Source organism: Cyphellophora europaea (genome assembly GCF_000365145.1).
Source record: "Cyphellophora europaea CBS 101466 unplaced genomic scaffold supercont1.9, whole genome shotgun sequence".
NCBI classification, from domain to species: domain Eukaryota; kingdom Fungi; phylum Ascomycota; class Eurotiomycetes; order Chaetothyriales; family Cyphellophoraceae; genus Cyphellophora; species Cyphellophora europaea.
This window is the reverse complement of record NW_008481815.1, coordinates 1,094,918-1,113,311: the sequence shown is the minus strand read 5'-3', so window position 1 is coordinate 1,113,311 and position 18,394 is coordinate 1,094,918. Positions and strand designations below refer to the sequence as shown.

At 53.5% G+C, this 18,394-nt stretch overlaps 6 protein-coding genes across 6 annotated transcripts; 4 read left to right on the top strand and 2 right to left on the bottom strand.

The window, feature by feature from the left end:
• Positions 1-224: 224 nt before the first annotated feature.
• On the bottom strand, positions 225-2,558 carry HMPREF1541_08879 (uncharacterized protein; the record flags this gene model as incomplete). The annotated part of the gene is made up of 2 exons (XM_008723197.1): positions 225-1,211; positions 1,260-2,558. The coding sequence occupies 2 exons, from the start codon at positions 2,556-2,558 to the stop codon at positions 225-227; spliced, it is 2,286 nt and encodes a 761-aa protein (XP_008721419.1).
• A 235-nt stretch (positions 2,559-2,793) lies between these two features.
• HMPREF1541_08878 (uncharacterized protein) lies at positions 2,794-4,624 on the top strand (the record flags this gene model as incomplete). The annotated part of the gene is made up of 2 exons (XM_008723196.1): positions 2,794-2,944; positions 2,997-4,624. The coding sequence occupies 2 exons, from the start codon at positions 2,794-2,796 to the stop codon at positions 4,622-4,624; spliced, it is 1,779 nt and encodes a 592-aa protein (XP_008721418.1).
• A 228-nt stretch (positions 4,625-4,852) lies between these two features.
• Positions 4,853-6,094, top strand: HMPREF1541_08877 (uncharacterized protein; the record flags this gene model as incomplete). The annotated part of the gene is made up of 3 exons (XM_008723195.1): positions 4,853-5,137; positions 5,184-5,684; positions 5,735-6,094. 3 exons carry the CDS (start codon positions 4,853-4,855, stop codon positions 6,092-6,094), a joined length of 1,146 nt encoding a protein of 381 aa, XP_008721417.1.
• A 2,585-nt stretch (positions 6,095-8,679) lies between these two features.
• On the top strand, positions 8,680-10,667 carry HMPREF1541_08876 (uncharacterized protein; the record flags this gene model as incomplete). The annotated part of the gene is made up of 2 exons (XM_008723194.1): positions 8,680-9,440; positions 9,491-10,667. The coding sequence occupies 2 exons, from the start codon at positions 8,680-8,682 to the stop codon at positions 10,665-10,667; spliced, it is 1,938 nt and encodes a 645-aa protein (XP_008721416.1).
• A 2,444-nt stretch (positions 10,668-13,111) lies between these two features.
• On the bottom strand, positions 13,112-14,163 carry HMPREF1541_08875 (uncharacterized protein; the record flags this gene model as incomplete). Its single annotated transcript, XM_008723193.1, has 2 exons — positions 13,112-13,120; positions 13,177-14,163. 2 exons carry the CDS (start codon positions 14,161-14,163, stop codon positions 13,112-13,114), a joined length of 996 nt encoding a protein of 331 aa, XP_008721415.1.
• Positions 14,164-14,597: 434 nt separating this feature from the next.
• On the top strand, positions 14,598-16,126 carry HMPREF1541_08874 (uncharacterized protein; the record flags this gene model as incomplete). The annotated part of the gene is made up of 3 exons (XM_008723192.1): positions 14,598-14,861; positions 14,918-15,956; positions 16,008-16,126. 3 exons carry the CDS (start codon positions 14,598-14,600, stop codon positions 16,124-16,126), a joined length of 1,422 nt encoding a protein of 473 aa, XP_008721414.1.
• Positions 16,127-18,394: the final 2,268 nt, after the last annotated feature.

The window sequence follows — 18,394 nt, the reverse complement described above, 5'->3', positions numbered from 1 at the left end:
CTGCAATATTAGCGTACCTGTCGGTTGGGGCGAACCGCAGAGGTAAAGAATCTACTGGACTAGCGATGAGGTACCATACATACCCAGGGCCTCGTCCTCTGATGGCCTTTCCCCCATGCTTGTCTGGGCATATAAGCCGGTATATTGATATAACGCAGACATCCACTCCTAGAAGACAATGGCTAGTAGCCCAGATTGAGGAGCACAAACTGACCTGACGGATCTCAATCTTCCTCAATCTCACCCTCCTCACTGCCGGAGTGCACCCCTGCAGGTTCGGGGGGAGGCTCTTGCTTCTCCTGCTTGACCTCAGGCGTCTTGCTTCTCCGTTCTCGTTCCCTTGAGTCTCTTCTGTCGCGGCGGGATCGTTTCGAGCTTCTGCGATCAGCACTGGCAACGCTCTCGCCATCACTTTCGCGCCGTCGTCGCCGTTCGCTGCCAGTAAGACTCTTTGCATCATCGCCGTAGTTGAGCTCATCCCTAGAGCCGCGCGGGTCTCCACGAGCGCGATAAAGACGCTCTCGCTCGTCCTCCCGTTCACGGCGATCGCGATCGAACGTACCGAGTTGCCGGGGCGGAGGACTTCGGTCGAGACGGCCATGACGATCGTCTCGACGGCGTTCCCTGTCTCGGTCTCGGTACGACTCGGGAGGCGGGCTGAGCCCAACTGTGGTGTTCTTGCGGTATTGTCGTTCCCGTACTAGCATGGCCTTGCGTCTGTCGGCCTCGTACGGATCCGCTTCCGGGCTGCGAGAAAGACGACCGTGTCGAGAGTCTCTGTGGCCATTACGATAATCGCGTTCGTCACTCCGTCGCGCGCGGCGACGGTCGCGATCACGTTCAGTATCCTCGTCTTTCTCTTTGAGACGTTTGATCACTTTCTCAAAGGCAGATTGGCGGATCTCGTCATTTTCCAAGGCTTTGTACTCTTCAGTTTTTTCCACTCGGGGTTTGACATCTTCCCACAAGTCGTTCACTCGGACCGGCGGTTCCAGGTGCTTGATGCGTGATCTTAGTGCATCGACGGCGCGACGCTGATGACGATCGGCGGCATGCTTTTCGTCCTCGCTTCGCTTGAGCACCTTGTCGCGAAGTCGTTGATATATCAGCTGCAGAGCATCCTTATCGATCTTGGCTGTTCGTCGATCAGTGAGTACGACCTCATAGAACTCATCAAAGGTAGTCTTGGGTGTAACCTCATATCGTTTGTCCTTTTGAATGTCAGATGTGTGGAATGGCAGGGTAGGGAGCAAGCTTACCTCAAGAACGTCGTAGACATCATTCCTTCTTCCTCTAAGAGCACTCTCTTCCTCCTCGACAGTATCCCAAAACAAGTCTAACGGCGTTGAACCACTTTGACCAAGCATACGAACATACCTGGGGTCTTTCTCAATTTGTGGGAGTAGGTCTACCCACTTGGTGTTGGCTTTTATCTTGCCTTGTGCACGAAGTTCCTGGAGCAAGTCTGTAAAGGCGTCTCGATTCTGGCGTTCAATTCTTGCCTTGTTGGCTTTCTGCTGTTGACGTGCATCATTGAAGGTGCGCTCAAGGGATTTGATGTGATTCTCGAAGGCAGTCAAGACATCTGACTTACTGAGAAGCTTAAAGTTCTCGTCGCTTTGATATCGCTCATGAGACTGCAAAAGTTCTTGGGCCTGTGCCCATCTCGTATACGGCTCCAAGTTCAGAGCCTTCATGATGGTGGTTATATCGGTCAGGGCGGACTTGCGTCGGGCTGCTTCCTGTTCCAGATTTTGCTTCTTGAGTTCGATAATGTATTCTTCGAAGAGTTGCTTACGTTCGTCCTCGCTCTCAGCAGCTCTGAACACAGTTTCCCTTTCGATAATGGGTCGGATTGTTTTCCAGCGACTGTAGTGTTTGATCTCGGGGTGCGTTTTCAGCATCGCGAGGAAATCTGCGCGGAGCTTAGCGAATCTCTCCTTGGCTCGCTCTTTTTCTTGTTGTCGAACCTCGACCGCGTATTTCTCAAAGGCTGTCTTGCGATCCTTGGGGTCTTTCAGAGCTCGGTATTGAGGATCTTTGATAGTTGCCCGCATAGTCTGTTCCCAGGTCCAGTCAGGCTGAACATTTGATCTCTTCAACAATTTCAGGAACGCGGCTTCAGCTTCTTGGAAGCTCGAGTAGTCAGGCACGACCTCCTTGTTGATCTGGGGCAACGCTAGATCGGATTTGCGATTCTCATAGGGATTTGCTGCGTCGGGATTGTAGGTCGACAGGGCTGTCGAGCCACCGGCGACGAACGCGGGGGCTTGTGGAAGCGACTTCGGGGTTGGTTGGGCGGCATCAAGTGCATCCTTGTATTGTGCAGGCATATCCCAAACAGTCTCCTTAGTTTGCGAATTTGAGTAGTATTTGCGGCCATCAGGGGCGGTGTATTCTTTCCATGGTTGATTCGCAAGGGCGCGCTCGACCGGAGTCATCAGCGCGTCAGGCTTCGACCATGTTGTCTCGCGGGTGACAGTGTTGTAGTAATACGTGCGACCATCAGGGGCTCTTGTTTCTTGCCAGGTCATAGGATTGGGAGGTAGAACATCCATCTTCACAACACTGAACGGGCGATGTCCAGATACCGCATGAGATCTGTCGAGTCGATTGTCGTTGCGATCGTTGTGAAGAGTGCCGGAGAACATGCCAAATTTACGAAGAACCGAGCCGCATTTCTTGGCGTTTGCCTCGTGCAACCTAGCGAGTGACTACCTGCCAGCCTCATTGTCCTCATCCACGCTGATCTGTTCTGCTTCGCTAGAGATCGTGGAGGCGTCATGCAGCAGCATGAATCAAGAGCAGGCTCTATTGAGAGCTGCGGCCCTCGACATCGTGATCCCTGCGAATACAGATCAGGAGTTATCCGATGTTCTTGGAAATGAACCCACGGCAGACGATGAACCTCTAGGCGTTCCGAAGCGCGAGTTACTCTTTGTTGGTAAGGTCATATGCAAATTTGACAGGCCATATCTTACTTATACGCAGCCCAGACGAACGGGTGAGGGTGGTAGTGACTTTATCGGTCCCAGAATGTGACGAAGAGCTACTCAATCGGTGCTTGTCGCGTGCCGAGATACGAGTCGAAGCATGGGCCTTTGATCGTTCCCAAGAACGGGGACCGGGTTCAGTGGAACAAGTCCGAGACCTCATCCATACGGCTACCATACCCACCACCAATGATCCACTGGTTCTTGTTCGACAAGCAGATGATGATTCGCCGGGGAATTTACTCGTGTTGGTTTGGGAAACCCAACTGTCTTTGACGAGACCGCGCGTCCGTATGGTCGATCCTTCGATTGCTTTCTACTCAGCTATGGTTGTGTCTGCCGAAGACCAGGCCAGCCCCGAAGAAATGGAACTGCTGCGCCCTTTTCGGCCTTTGGAGCCCAGCGTCCTAGGTCCTATGCGACAGATGCCAGGCTACTCTGATGCTTCTCCATACCTGGCTGCATCCAGGCTGGAGAAGGTAGTTCCAGAACAGATCAAGGCAAAACAGCAGTTTCATATCGAGCACATGTCGCCGAGATACAAGATTGTGCCTGCAGCCATCGCCAGAATGCAGTACAGCCGGGTCAACGAGGCAAACAGCATGCCGAAGATCATTGCTTCACTCAATGTCGAAATTATACCCTTTATCGAGATCCAGGCGACCATTCTGACACTCGATGTTACAATCGCCAACGGATCCATCGAGGATCTGACTCCCAACCTGCTCCCTCTCGACTGTAGGTCCAAGGATCTGATTACATTTTTGTACCGCCTCAACCAGACCAGCAATATCTCTGCTACCTCAAGTCCATCACCTGCGTCTCAGCTGCCAAATTTTGACGTCCTCAACATCAATTTGCAGTTCAACGTCCGAGTGACCGACGTCTGCCAATCCCGGATCAATATGGCCTTTACTACGAACGTGGACTTCTTTCAAGCTCTCAACCCCTCCTATGGTGCGCCTAGTCAGCCGATACAGCGTCCTCATCGCCCAGCCAGTCTGCCCTTAACAGTTGGTGGTAGCCAGTCTCAGCAAAGTCTGAGCACGAGCTTGCAGCAGGCACAGCCGATTGTCGACCTCTCTACGTTTATGGGTGTGACGATATCGTTCACTGCTCCCGTTGAACCTGTCAGGGTGGGACAAGCTTTTACCTGGCGGGTGCTGGTCAATAACCGGTCTTCACGGCCGGCGAAAGTCGCAATCTATCCCATGCCTCGAATGCCCCGTGGTTCGCCGCATACTTCGTCGGGTAAGCGACATGCGCCACGACATTCAGTGGCATCATATCACTCAAGTGACAAACGACCACCTCGTGAAGGCGAAGCACATGCCGATATAGCTCAGGCGGTGGTGGATGAGAATGTGATATACGCTATGCAGCATTCGCATGCTCTGCCGAAGCAGACAGAGCTGATTGCACTGACAGCCGAAGTCCGTGTTGGAGCTCTTGGTTCTGGACAGTGTCATGAGGGTGAAATCGAGCTGCTCGCCCTAAGATCTGGGACCTTGAAGCTTGATGCTATTCGGGTGATCGATCTACTACGCGAAGCTGAAGAGGGTCTTGGAGCTGCCGGTGTCATGATAGATATAAAGAACTTACCAGACGTGATTGTAGCCGAGTCACAATGAACACGTCAAGAGAGAATAGACTGAGACCCCTTTTAGGCAGATACACGTAGAGAGTGTTAGGCAGCCTCGGTGCCGTGACAAGCGGAAGTGGGGCGATCGCCGAATGCTTAATCCGGCCAGGCCTGAATGCGCCTGGAGTTGCATCATACTGCCTGCTCCGAACTCCAACTGCGTTGTTTACTTCCACTTTCTATTCTTTCGTCCACTTGTCAACTACAGTGCGCAGCCATGGCTACCGCGACTGGGACGGTCATTCCGCAAGTCAAAGTCGAACATGCAGATGCAAACATCAAGGATGAGGCGATGGATGTGGATATGCCGTCACCCTACGTCGACGAGGACGAGGACGGTTTCGAGGATGCGGGCGATCTAGACTTTTCCCAGGCGCAACAGCAAATGTGGCTCAGCCATCTTCCACGATCGCTATGGCAGGCTCTGTCAAAACTCGAAGATGACGAGGAGATCGATCTAGGTACCATACGTGTGGAGGGTCCAGAAAACGACCCACAAAGGGTCAGTGGAAGTCTTTCGTGGCGCGGAGGTGCTAATGCGTCGACAGATTATACTTCGACTCAATCCTCTGCCGGAGCTCGAGGACCAACATAAAGAATTCGACCTACTGCCGCCGCCAAAAGAGAAGGTCAAGAGCCATCGTCCAGGCCAAGCGCTTATCTTTTCAGAGAAAGACCTGCCGGGCTACAAATCAAAATCATTTGTGTGGGACAACGATGATGACGAGAATGCCGGCCAGGGTCGATCCAAACTCTACGATGATGCCAAACGTAAAGCAAGAAACAAGGAGAGGAAAGAGAGCAAAGAACCACAGCAGTATCGCCGGAGAGCCATCCCGAAGAAGACAGCCATAGCGGGAGTGATTGCCAAGGAGTTTGATGCGGTACCAGTTAAGAACGCCGAGTATGCGGAGGTTGAGCGACGAAAGATGGCCAGGCTATTGTCTAGACAGGCTCCTGCAGAGGCCACACAGATCCTATCGCCCGAGCAAGATCCTACGAGAAGACAGAACATCACGAGCATTCTCCAGCGCCAGCGAGACAATAGGGTACGTTCAATTATGCGGAGACGTAAGTCCGAGACATTAACACACGACAGGCTGCGGCGGCCAAGAGACAAGCGGTCAAGGATAACAGGACAGCTCGTATGGATAAGCAGGATCTGGTGGTTCTGCTTCTGCAAAAGTTTAGGCAACATCGGATTTGGGGCCTGCGCGATCTCAAGGTTGCGCTCCAGCAACCCGAGCAATACCTGCGCGAGACGCTGCAGGAGATTGCACATATGCACAAGCAAGGAGACTTCAACGGCAAGTGGGAGCTGAACGAGCAGTACAAGGAGAACGACGACAGTCTGCAAAATCCCGAAAGCCTGGAGGCCCCCAAGATGGAGGACTCGGAGATGGATGTTTCGGGCATGGAGGACGATGATGATGAAGACGAGAAATTTGAAGACGTATAGGACACGGGCTCTGGAAACGTAAAGGACACGAAACCTCGGGACGTTCGGGGCCCGGAATCTGGAGTCGTGTAGGACACGGTTCTCAAACTCCGACAGCAGGGCGCCCACGCTTGGGCTTCCAATCCTACGTGGAATAGGAGCGTAGGTACAGAACGTTATGGCGCAGGCAAAAAGAGGTCTGGCGCAGGTCAAAAAGGTTCTGGTCGCGAACGGAAGAAGGCTTCTCGTACTCGCCGGAGTTGAAAGGTGTGGGTATACCCAACACGCGCCTAATGGGTGAATAGGCGAAGGTGAGATCGTCCCAAGGAACAATGTGAGGTATCAATCCAGGTTATAGCAATAACTCATCCTCACCCTCACATCTCGCTCACCGAACTGTTGACCATTCCCTCAGCGTAGCATCGAAATCACCATGCTCTAGAGAGGGGGGACATCCGCCATAGACTCGTGGAGAGGCTACCGCCTTCTCTTCCGCAATACACCTGCAAGAGACGTTGAGCCGGTCTGGGATGCAGCAAGCAAGCGCACATTGGCCAGTCGGTTCCCATACTGCAGAACCTGCTGGGTCCTGATGCAAAGTGCACCCTCCGCGCACAGCGCGTGCGAAAAGTAATGGAGCGTTTGTCGAGGCAATCCACCAGGACCACCCGTCATGGTCGGTCAAACCTTCGCTGTGGTAGGCAGGTTTTTCTCGAAAAGATGCCCAATACCAAAGAGTACATCTCCGTGCAGGTCTTGTACTGGCGAATACGGGCAATGCCTACCCCTGGCACTGCTATCTACCTCGTTCAATGCGGCGCAGCACTCAAGGGCCGACAAAGGCTGGCCTCATCTCAGGCTCTGCAGGCGGCAAGGAATTCGACGACAACCTCTCAGCTGAAAGGCTCTATGCCGGGCGTATCTCCTGACGACTTCACGACGTATTGGACTCGATGGAACTGTGATGAAGGAGTCAAAGTGTGGCTGCGGAGACGTACTACTGCAGGGGAACTGCAAACTCCCCCATGTGACGGCGCAGGGCGCCATGATCAGGTGTTAGCATGTTGTGTGGTAATAATCAGGTATTGCACGATCATTCGCGCACCGCGTGAGATTCAGCCATGATTCAGTGTTTGTTTTTCGACTCGACTCGTACACAGTGAAGAGGAGGAGGAATGGTGATACTTGCTAGTAGCCTTAAAAGGGACACAGCAGCCTCACGTTGGGCAGCAATTCTCAGAAGCAGCCATCGCACTTGATGATTGGATCCTGTCAGATGCCGGGCGTGATCATCCCCTCGTGGGCGATGTTCGGGAGTAGAACAGAATCGGCAGCTCGCTTAAGCAGGCAGTGCCTTTTCTTGGGGGCGGGATACATACGTGATTAGAAGATGCTGGCGTCACTTGCACAGCGTGGGCGGGCATACGAAACGTGAGCCGGTCATGTCACAGCAGGGATGCGGATGGCAGAAGAAAGGACCACAGGCTGGCGAATGTCAAAAGTTGGTAACGGTGTAGGCGTGTGGGTGAATCTTTACTTAGACGGTACCCAGGAGCTAACCCGCGACCCGTCCCGTAGTCGCCTTTCTAGGCGGTGGACTTGGTTTTGGTTCTTGGGCCGAGCAGGCAGCTGACGAACTCAGATCGTAGATCGCCTTTCGGGGGTCGCGTAAGGCCATCATCATCGTCCATCGCGATCCCGGCTTCGCATGACCTTACGCGACCTGTGACCTCGCTCATGCGACAACATCTCCGTTAGCATCAAGAGCAAGAATTGTGCTGCGCGTGCGGAGACTCCTACACAATGAAACCGGGTCGGCCGAGACATATCCAGCGAGGCGGTCAAGCTGCCCCTCCAGAGCCAATCTGAAGCTTCGTGAACGACATCGATCCAAAGCCAGTGTCCAAACCCGAATCAAAGCAAACATCAGCTTCATCGACCTGATTCGGCCTCAGGCTTGAGCGAGAGTCTGAACCAACCCTGGAGGCCGCATACGGTCGCAGCAGAAACCATGGGCCTAGCTCCTCCACCACCCACTCACTGAAGGCGCCCAGGCTCAACACTGCATACGACGTGCATTGGCTAAGGTAAAAAATTGCTGCCATCTCTGCCCGACTGTCCTGCTGCCAATCCCCTCTCCTCCCGAGGCTGGGACCGTCCTGGCCACTGCCCTCTCTTCGTCCTGCTCAGGGCAACCTCTCCGCTCGCCCTCTTGCTCACCAACGACGACTTCGGCCTTCACCCTCTGCTTCTCCACCGCAGGCCTAACGGTCTCCAAAAGAGGAGCCTTCCGGATCCTTTGTGTGCTCGAGGGAGTTCGTTTCATCTTGCTCTGGTACGGTATTGTATCGACTTTCTGCCCGTCAGATCAATCGCCCCCGGGACTGGCTACTAGACCTCTGGCTTCCCCTCTGCCTCAGGCGATCAACCTCAGTCCATACTTCTTGCCGTCTACTTCCTTCCACATATATCACCATGTTCTGACTTCGCTTCACCTCTCTACTTCGTTTTCGCATCGTCCAGAAACCATGATTATCGGCGCTTGAGCCTTTGTGTTCCCCACCTTCACTCACCGCTATTTTCCAACCACCTTTCGTCCCGAGATCATGGCCCACCGTTACCCTCAGCAGACATTCGCTGTCTATGCGCACCCACAGTGGCCCGAGGAAGTGAAGGGGCCCTATCCTGACGACGACGATTCCAATCTCGCCGGCGATCGTCCTTACGACCACAGCACCCATCATCCTATGGCTCAACCAAGCGTGAGCAGGCGGCACTCGCTTGTCAAAGTCGAGGAAGAGTTTGGCGCACCTCAAATGTGGCATGACCGGTCACACCCTCATATGGTTCAAATGCGCCACTATTCTACCCCTGCTGTTCCTAGTATCAACACCCACCCCGAGCAGATGGTGCGATTGCACAGCCAGTCCTACGCTCCCACCTTTGGTCCCTCACCCACCTGGCCCATGCCTGGTCATTCTGAATCAAGCACACCGACGCCCATGTTTGGTGCAGTCCAAGACCCCATCCCAGTACAATTCAACTCTACTACCGGTACATTTCCTTTCCAGCACGAGCCTTCTTCGGCCATAGCTATGTCACCACAGTCGAGCCAGGGTGGGTGGGGCTCGACGACGTCGACGGATAGCGGTGAACAGCGCCATGGTCCCGGAAGTCCTCAATTTCGGGCAATGTCACCCAATAATGTTCTCCGGCCGGATAGCATCCGCAAGAAGAATGCTCGCATTGAGATTCCGAAGGAAATCTCCTTGCTGAACATCGATGAGCGTATCTCTCACGCGGCTGATGAGAAGGAGAAGAAGGAGCTCAAGCAGCAGAAACGATTGCTCCGAAACCGACAAGCAGCGTGCGTATTTCACCGCCCTTCCGGTTGCCCTTTACTAACACAATATCCAGGCTTGATTCCCGACAACGAAAGAAGATGCATACCGACAGACTTGAAGCAGACAAGAAAGTGTGGTTGGCCGAGGAGAAGGACCTAAAGGAGAAGATGGCCCACTTTGAGAACGTCGTCGCCCAAGAGCGTGAGCAAATGATGCAGCAGCGACAGCAGTACGAGGCTTTCATCCAAAACCTTCAGTATGAACGTGACGAGGCGATCCGCACCAAGACTATTGAGACTGCCGAGCTTCGACGACAAAACAATGTCCTCAAGGACTGTGTTCGGGATCTTGAGCGCCAACAAGCTGCTCGTGGCTTCACCCACAATCAACCCTCTACTGATACCTTCGCCAACGACTTTTCAAATTTCGGAAATCTCGATTTGGGTGATGATAGCTGGGACGACGAATTTAGTCTCATTGACAGCGACGACTTGAAGATGGAGGGCGGAGAAACACCTCAGCGCCAACTCACACCTCGTCCATTGCCAACACCACAGTATGCCACCGCTGCCCCTACCATCTCGAATAAAGCCGATGCTGGCTTCAGTTGGAATACGTTCTATATGTGTCTCCTTTTTGGCGCTTTCATCGCCTCACAGCCAGCCACGACGACTATCAAGGACTCCACCACCTCATCATCGTCAACATCTCGGGCCGACCCCCCATCTGCATCCAATGTTGCATCGCTGCCGACTCTTTCTGACGACTATCGACTGGAAGCTAGCAACGTTCTCAAAGCTGTCCTCTCCGCGGACAGTGACACCACCACCGACCTGCAGCCTGATCCCAATACTGCCTACTCCATGCTCTCTGGCCAACATAACCAACAACACTCCTCGCTGGATACGCTGTCCACTACGCTGACGACCCCATCCCGTCAGCAACAAGCTGCTGCAGCCTTCTCTCTCACGCCAACACAATACGAACACATCACAAATCCAGATGGGATGCTTGACATGCCTTCTCCCATCAATCCCGTGGACAATATTGACAAAGAGGCAAAATCCACCCCACTGCAGGCCATTTTTGCGACCATGCAGGCAGAGCGCGACACTGTCGACCGCTTGACAGGTCTTGGTGGTAAGACCCGCGAACGATCAGTCTTGTTGGAGCGAGTGCCGGAGAAGGTCTTGCGAGACTTCCGCGCACTCGTCGCCGAGACACAGGCGAGGAAGCAGACCGATGTCTGAATTTTCACAGGGTTCTCTTCTCTCCCATCGCCCCTGGACGACTCTCCTATGTTCAGCATTTGATGTTTCATCAAAGCTGAACGACCAACTTCACCCTCGTCGTACTCTCATATCACCTGGGCTTTTCACTAGCCCCAACCCGACATTGTCTCCACCTTTTTAAAACTCAACAACTACTGACGACAAACGACACGACACGACCCTTTATCAGAACTTTACGCTTCAGAGCGGCCATCGACCACCTCCCTTGGTTCACGAATTCCCTTATCTACTTTTACTCGAGCTTTTGAGTTACATTTTGTCTACTTTTTTGCTGCTGGTGGCGGCCATTATTGTGAATCTTGATGTATTTACCGGAGGAAGGAAGAAATATAAGGGGAAGAAGAGAGACGCAAGCGAGCGAGCGATGGATGAAGCACGCATGCATGAATGACCGGCTTTCTTACTTTGAATCCGCAAAGGAAGCCGCCCTTCGAGACAGAGGGGAGCAAAAGATTCCTAAGCAGTTTGATGACGAACAACGACGATGATATTGATGAGATTTCTGATGACACGATGGGATCAACGGATCAAATGAACGCGGATGACCAAACGATATAGAACAGAGCAGAGAGACAGAGCAGGGCACGGCAGAGAAGCAGTTTCATACGATCTCAGCGTCAAAAGTGAGTGCTGTGCAGCGAGGCCCCAGGCAGGAGGCCACCAAACGATCTGGCTAGCAATAGCGGATGCGACTACAGGACATTTTCATAGGCAGATGTCTTCAAGGATAGCATTAGGTAGTAGGGTCGAGGAATTGAATGGAGCTGTTGATGAGTTCACATAGAGGAATACGTTGTTCTGTCTACCGGCACTACGATCTGGTCTTTGTTGCTCCCAGCATACAGTAGAAACGCGTTCGTTCCCCTGAGAATGACATATGTTGGACAAGCAGGGCTGGCTGGCGAATACATGCTTCGCACGTCGGGCTGCAACCGTGGGCTCAGTGGGAGCAAACAAGGCACGCTTGGAGGTGTCACTCGGATGGAAGACGTCGAGGCAACGACGTCCCGTCAGCCGACCTGTGACTCCATATTCCTCCCCACCCTGAAGCAGAATCGACCGTAATGATGACTTGATCTTCAGGGCATTTGTTCCACCCTCCGACCAAGCCGCAAAGCACTCGGAGCACTTGCCTAAGAGGCAAGCTGAGATTGGGATTCGGCTGACGTTTGACCCCTAGCAGCAATACGACCAGGCTTGAGTTGCTGGACCCGTTGCCGCGTTGCCTGAGCCGGTGCTGCATTCTGAACATGTTGTCTGACCACAAACTTGGCTTCCGGGGTGGGTGGGCGATCACGAGAATACGCGAGAGTATTGTCTCACGCCGAAGAGGAATCGACAGTGGTGAGAAGCGAGGCGAGCCGGAAGGGTCTGTCCAAGAGGTGGGAGGAGGCAACAACGGTCGTCTCCCGAGCCGACTTTGCGCGGGTCGGCAGAGGCAAGAGAGGCTTCATTTCGGGTTGTACTTCTCCTTCCAGATCCTATCACGCAGCGTAGTCAGTGTCTGGCATACAAACAAGGCGTCGTGGTCTCGGGCATGGCTCGTTTCAGGCTGCTTTGGTGGCTTGTAGTAGGGCCTGGCACAAAGGTGACTAGGGACCAGGACGCGGACGGCCCGTTGCACAGGAAATTCTCCATAGACTTGCCCACTCTTGGAATGGACGCTTTTGGCCTTTTTCCCAACCACCGCAATTTTGCTATTGGTCCGATTTGGAGGGGCGTTATTTTTGTTTTGGGTCGTTCGGTGGTGGGCCGTGGTCGCAGGAGGGCCGCATGCTGCGTAAGAGCCAAGTGGTAGCCAATGAGAAAATCTTGGCGGAGCCGTCTTGCTACCCAGGACCTAGGACCAAGAGACGGTGAAGACAGCGACCGAAGGAGGGGACTCTTTCGTCCAGTCGCTTGTTGGGATGGATCTTCCGGGAGCAGAAATATAATGGCAGGAAGTAGACAGCGAAACAGAGAATGAATCAACGTACCAAGAATTGCCGACCGTTTTCGAACCATTGTTCTCCGCCAGCCGAAGGAGTTGCGCTGCCTTGAACTGTATCTGGGAGTCAGTGATTGATGCAAAGGAATGGTGAAAAGCCATTGGCAGAGTATTTCTCCGAAACAGTGAATACTGGTTTTGGGAGAGTGGGGGCAGTGTGCAGCTAATGCAAGGTACGGGCCTGTTGGGCCAGGTATTGCTGATTATGCATTGATGCCCAATGTGATGCAGCGAACCGGAAGGACTGGTATTGATGGCGTTTTCAGTGGTATCGGCTGGATGACGCATGGGGGCCATGCGGGACATGAAATCATTATGAGGCAGATGAGCTGAACCTGGGTCATGAGATGGGTCCGAAATGCGAATACCCTGCCCGCACGAGCTGTTGGATGGCTGAGGCTCTGCTGCAGGAGAATCACGTGTTCTGATGAGCGATGGGCAAAGATACGGCTGCCACTGCTTAGGAGATGTTGAACTCACCTTATCCTTCTTACCGCCGAATCCCTCTAGGTAGCACCAAGCTGCTTCGTTCATGGCGTCGGTATCGCCCAAGTTCGCGGCGGTTTCGTAGTATTGGCGGGCAGCAACTTTGTCGATGGGGACGCCCCAGCCATGTCGAAAGCAATTGGCAAGTTCAAAGATGGCTAGGACTAGCTCTCCTTTGGCTGCACCTCCCTTTGTCATTCCAGCTTTCAGTGCCTGTGACTCAACCTCGGCTGAGTTTGCAGCAGCCTGTGAAAGGTATGTGACCGCCTTCTGGGTATCAGGCTGGCAACCCCATCCATGGCGGAGAGACAAGCCGTATAGGACCTGAGATAATACATTGCCTTGCTCAGCAAGTTGATGGAACATTTGGGTGGCCTGCTCAAGCTGACCAGATTCGTGCAGGCGGATGGCTTCTTGGATGTTAACGTCGCTCGCAGCATCACTCACACTACGTGGTCTGCTTGGACTTCGTGAGGCAGAACCCGTCTTCAGGTGTGACATCTCTGTTGTAGGTGGGAAAGTAGCCGAGTTGGGGCTTTTGGATGCAAGTCTCGTGGCCCGGTCTTCCCACTCTGCCTCCTTGTGCTCTCGGGTCTCCGGGTTGAAGTCGTCTGCGATGTCCGGCAGGTCAGACGGAAGGTGTGTAGAGCTTGTACTGGCGGAACGGTCTCTGTTCAGGTGCAGTCGATGAGACAGTCGCTTGTGCTCCTTTGCTGAGGGTGACGGTAAAGGGGACGTCTCCCTGGGAGATGCTTTGGAATGTCTTCGAAATCGTCCCAAACCTTTCTTCGGGGAGCCATCTGCGTCACTGGCTCGGGCCTCGTTATCTGCACCGAATCCCGGAGGATGGATGAACTCCTGATTCTGTGTGTCGGTACGAACAAAGGTGAACTCGGTGGCCTGAGGAAGACTAGAAGGTGCCACAGGTGCCTGGTTGTTCTCAATGTTGTCCTTTTTCTTCAGTAGGTCTCGAAGGGGCATGATGGGCGTTTGCGGGGTCGGCCTTGTACAGAAAACGAGGCGCAAATGCGACAGAAGACGATTTTGGGCTCAGAGAGCGTGGGCTTTGTATTGCAACATGGTATAGAGAGCGAGGCGCATTTGGACCGCCCAAAGAGTGGCTCAGCGGCTGAGCCTTACAGATCCTAGCACGCTGGCACGGCGTTGAGGGCATGAAGGAGATGACTGGCCAGCGGCGAACGCGGCCCCCATGCCAAATTTCTTGCACGACGTTGTACCCCGCCGTAGGCCTCCGCATGGATAAGGCAACAACGCTCTCGGACCTGCCTTAAACCCGGAGTCGTCCGTACCAAGCATTTGATACAAGGCGAGTGATGAATCACTCATACATCTCGCCTCTTTTGCTACCTCTGCTCTGAGATTGATAAAGTCGTCCCCTCGCAATCGAAGCCATCATGGCGCCGTCTCTGATCGAACTACCACAGGAAGTGCTTGGCAACATCCTCTCCTTCCTACTACCATCTGATATCGTCAGCTTTGGTCGTAGCTGCCGTCGTGCCATTAATTTCATTGGCTCAAGCAACCAGCTGCTGTGGCGTGATGCATTCCTCCACATCTATGACCATCCCGAGGATGCTTGGGCAACTTATACCCAATCCTACGAGACCGGTCGATCAAGCTGGGACTGGCATCGAGAACTGATGTCTCGAAGTTTGGCGGTATTTACATTTGGACTGCGCTGCAATCTTCCTCAACACGGACTGACACGAAGCAGATCAAGGCTCTCCGTCAGAGGTGGCCCCAGCAGGCCGACAAGGACAACTACGAACAGCATGTCGACACTATTCTGAGCATCATTGATACTGCAAAATCGCAACCGTCGTCGGCAGAGCTGGCTCGGGGGAGACTTCCGCAAGCAGATGACCGATCATCTCGGAATTTGCAGTTGCTTGCAAGTATTTTACTCGAGGATGAAACGGGACTCGAGAGACTGATGTTTGACGACGCAACATCATCCGCACGGACCATGAGTGACGATTTCGGCCGGCCCCGGACGCGAGCAATGACTTCTGCAACCAAAGATCGTAACCGTTCAGATGGTGCTAGGAGACTGCACACTTTGTACGGTCTGTCGCGGCGTGACAAGGCAGATCGAAAACACTTTCACCGGCGTTACGTTTACGATTGGCAATTGTCCAACGCTGCAACTGACTATGGTCCGTACAGTCGGGACGGCAGTGGACAAATCAACTGGACATTGCTCGAGGCGGCTATGGCCTGTATCAGTTTGAACTTTGGGGAAGCTGTAGATGGGCAACTTACACCGCCAGAGGGCCTGTTCTACTCCATCCCCAACCGCACTCTTCGCAGCTCGACCATAACCGATGATTGGGCGGGCGTTACTGGAATCTGGCTGGGCACATATGCTTTCCTGGACTACTCGAGCTTGCTGGCATTTAACGCTGGCCTTGTCGATTTCGGGATTACCCGATCCTTCGATCTACGAGATGAGCCAGAAGTCTGTGGCGATTTGCTCTTGATGGAACTCAAGCTCGACGATTCAGTACGGGCGAATCCGGTTCTCAAAACAAACGTGCCTATCTGCAACGATCTACCTCCGTTGTACTTCAAAGGTAGCTCCCGCGGGTCCGAATACCCCTCCATTCCGATCACGACGATCAAAGGCTTTGTTGCGCTCGCCGTGGGTGGCAGAGAAGTCAAGTGGAAAATCATCGTCGAGTACAATGGAGTTGATCAGTGGCAGTTGGAAGGCGTGCAACCAGGAGGAGTGCGCTCTGGTGGGATCTTTGGCGGTAAGTCCCCCGCTAAACCACGCGTTATCCAAATATGCTGACCCCTAGCAGTGTGGAGCAACGTAGAGCACGAGCCAAACTCACCCGTCGGACCATTTTGTTATTTTCCGCAAGAACTTTGTAAGACGACGTCGATTGTTCTCGCTGGTGGATCCTCTATGAACATGTAACCAGGCGACATGAGTCTATTCGAACGAAGAAGGCTTATCCGCAAAGCTGGGGTCTGGTCCTGATGATCCAGTGTCCGCAAGTTGAGCTTTCACGTTGGCTGATCCGCAAGGCGGCGGTGATGTTGTCTGACCCGGGAATGTAAAACGTCTTGGTCAGAAACACCAAACCGCGAGGCGCTCGAGGCCGAGACCAAGCCACCCAGCTAAGACAGCCGCCAAAAGGCAACAATATCGAACTCTATCGGAAACTTGAAAGACGTCTACGGCGACGAACTGGAGACTGTTCGATAAGCGGCCATCTCAGGGGCCTCTCGCCATCAACACAAGCCTCTAGACTGATCGTTGTTCAAGTCAAGCTGCACACCCGCAGTATTGGACAAACGTGGGACGATCGGCTGTCAATAAGGTCACGCAAGCCTTCTTGGCTTTCAGGCTTAGCACCCCCCCGTGGTCCGTTCAAGCTAAACCGCCTCCAGTTAAGGATCGGGCCTCCGGGGCCGCTCGCGAATAAAGAGTTGGGAATCCGTGGACTGAGTCCGGCCGTAGCTTGGGGTGCACCCATTCCTGGCGCTCCATAAGCCCCTCGAGCGGGCCCAGCTCCGTGCCCCGCTCACATCGCAGTCACGGTTCAAGTCGTTAATTCAATGCGTCTCCATCGTCGCGCCCGCCTTCGCTAGCTATTTCCAGCTTCACTATCGGGAGCCACGATTTTGACTTATGCCCCACAAGACGAAGTGGTCCCAGCTCCAGGCCTCACACTGGACAAAGGTACCGGCTATGTCGGACTTACAGGGATGTCTGGCCGACCTCCCGCGTGGTGCTGTGTAGTTGTGTCCCGCATCTCGCATCTCTATGGTTCTATATGGCGTGATCTGCCCTCGAAATGACAATTGCTGATGAAAGAACAGAAGTGGGCCTGTTCTAGCCAGCTCTTCGAATGCTCTGACAGCACTCTATCGGTGAGTCGCTCGGACGTCAGGACGCAAGCCCATTTTGCATCCATATTAAGATCCTCCTTTCCCACTGCTTGATAGTAGTTCAGCGTTGCGCCCCTCTCTGGTTCACACGGAAGCCTGCATTCGGTATCTCTGAAATGGCTCGTGCTCTCCTGGGATTCTTCTTGTACGAAGCTACCTAATCCGCTGCTGATGGCTCTAAGCATAGTGACTGATTTGATGCCCAGGCCTTCTTCACTTTTCAGCAACTCGACTTCAACCGCTGATGCCGATTTCTTTGATGAACCTTCGACCATGCGCCCGCGCCTCACTGCGGCAGCAGCTGCTCAAAAGGACGATGGTGGTACACATGGTCAGGAATCCAATGAAACCAATACCGCCTTCTACGACATAACGGCTCGAGGCAGTCGCGCTGTGCATCAGGCCGCAGCTGTCGCTTAGACGCAACCTTGGCCGACCACTCGAGATAGCATCCTTCGCCTCGACCCGTGTGTCGATCCAACACATCGCTATACGTCACCAACAACATTAGGATTTATTTCGAGCTTCTGATCCACTTAACACGGTACAGAGCCACTTGCCCAAAGCGGATGCCCGCTAGCATTGTCCGAATTTGGGGGCCAGAACTCGCACGAGCTGGCTTATGGTCAGATCAACATTGCTGCAGCGCACCGACACCACTTATCATTGCGCAAGGCGGCGTATATTATCTTACCTGCCCGCGGACATCGTCGGAGTTCGGACAGACTTGCGAAAGAGATGGGTCTCATAACCAAGACCTTGCTTTTCGGCACTTGTCCTAGCTCCGCTCCGCCTAGGTATCACACCATTACACTAAAAGACATGTGGAATGCTGCCAAGGTCTGGGCTTCGCTTCGCATAGGGTCCGACGACGAGCTATCGCGCCACATGGCGATAAGACGTCAAAGCTCCCCAAGCGCCTGTGGTTGACATTGTTTTCAGCGGCCCGACGGCGAGTACGGTGCTGCAATGGCTACATTCCACTATCTTGGAGACCGCTGGCACTATACATGGTATCCGTATCCAGAGAACACGCTGGCTCGAAACAGGGCTATCTACAGCCCACAACACCCTTGGTTTACGTGATTCTTCCTGATGGGTCTCATACTTTGCTACTGTATGTTTGACAACAAGTTTTCAGCTCGAGAGCGAATCGACCAATGCGAAAACGTTTACAAGCCATCAAGCCAAGAACGAAGGGAATGGGGGAGGACACCAAGGCTGTCGCTTCCCAGAGCAGGAATCTGCATGGCCTTGGCAATGTATATATATATATATCCTGTGTAGTCGA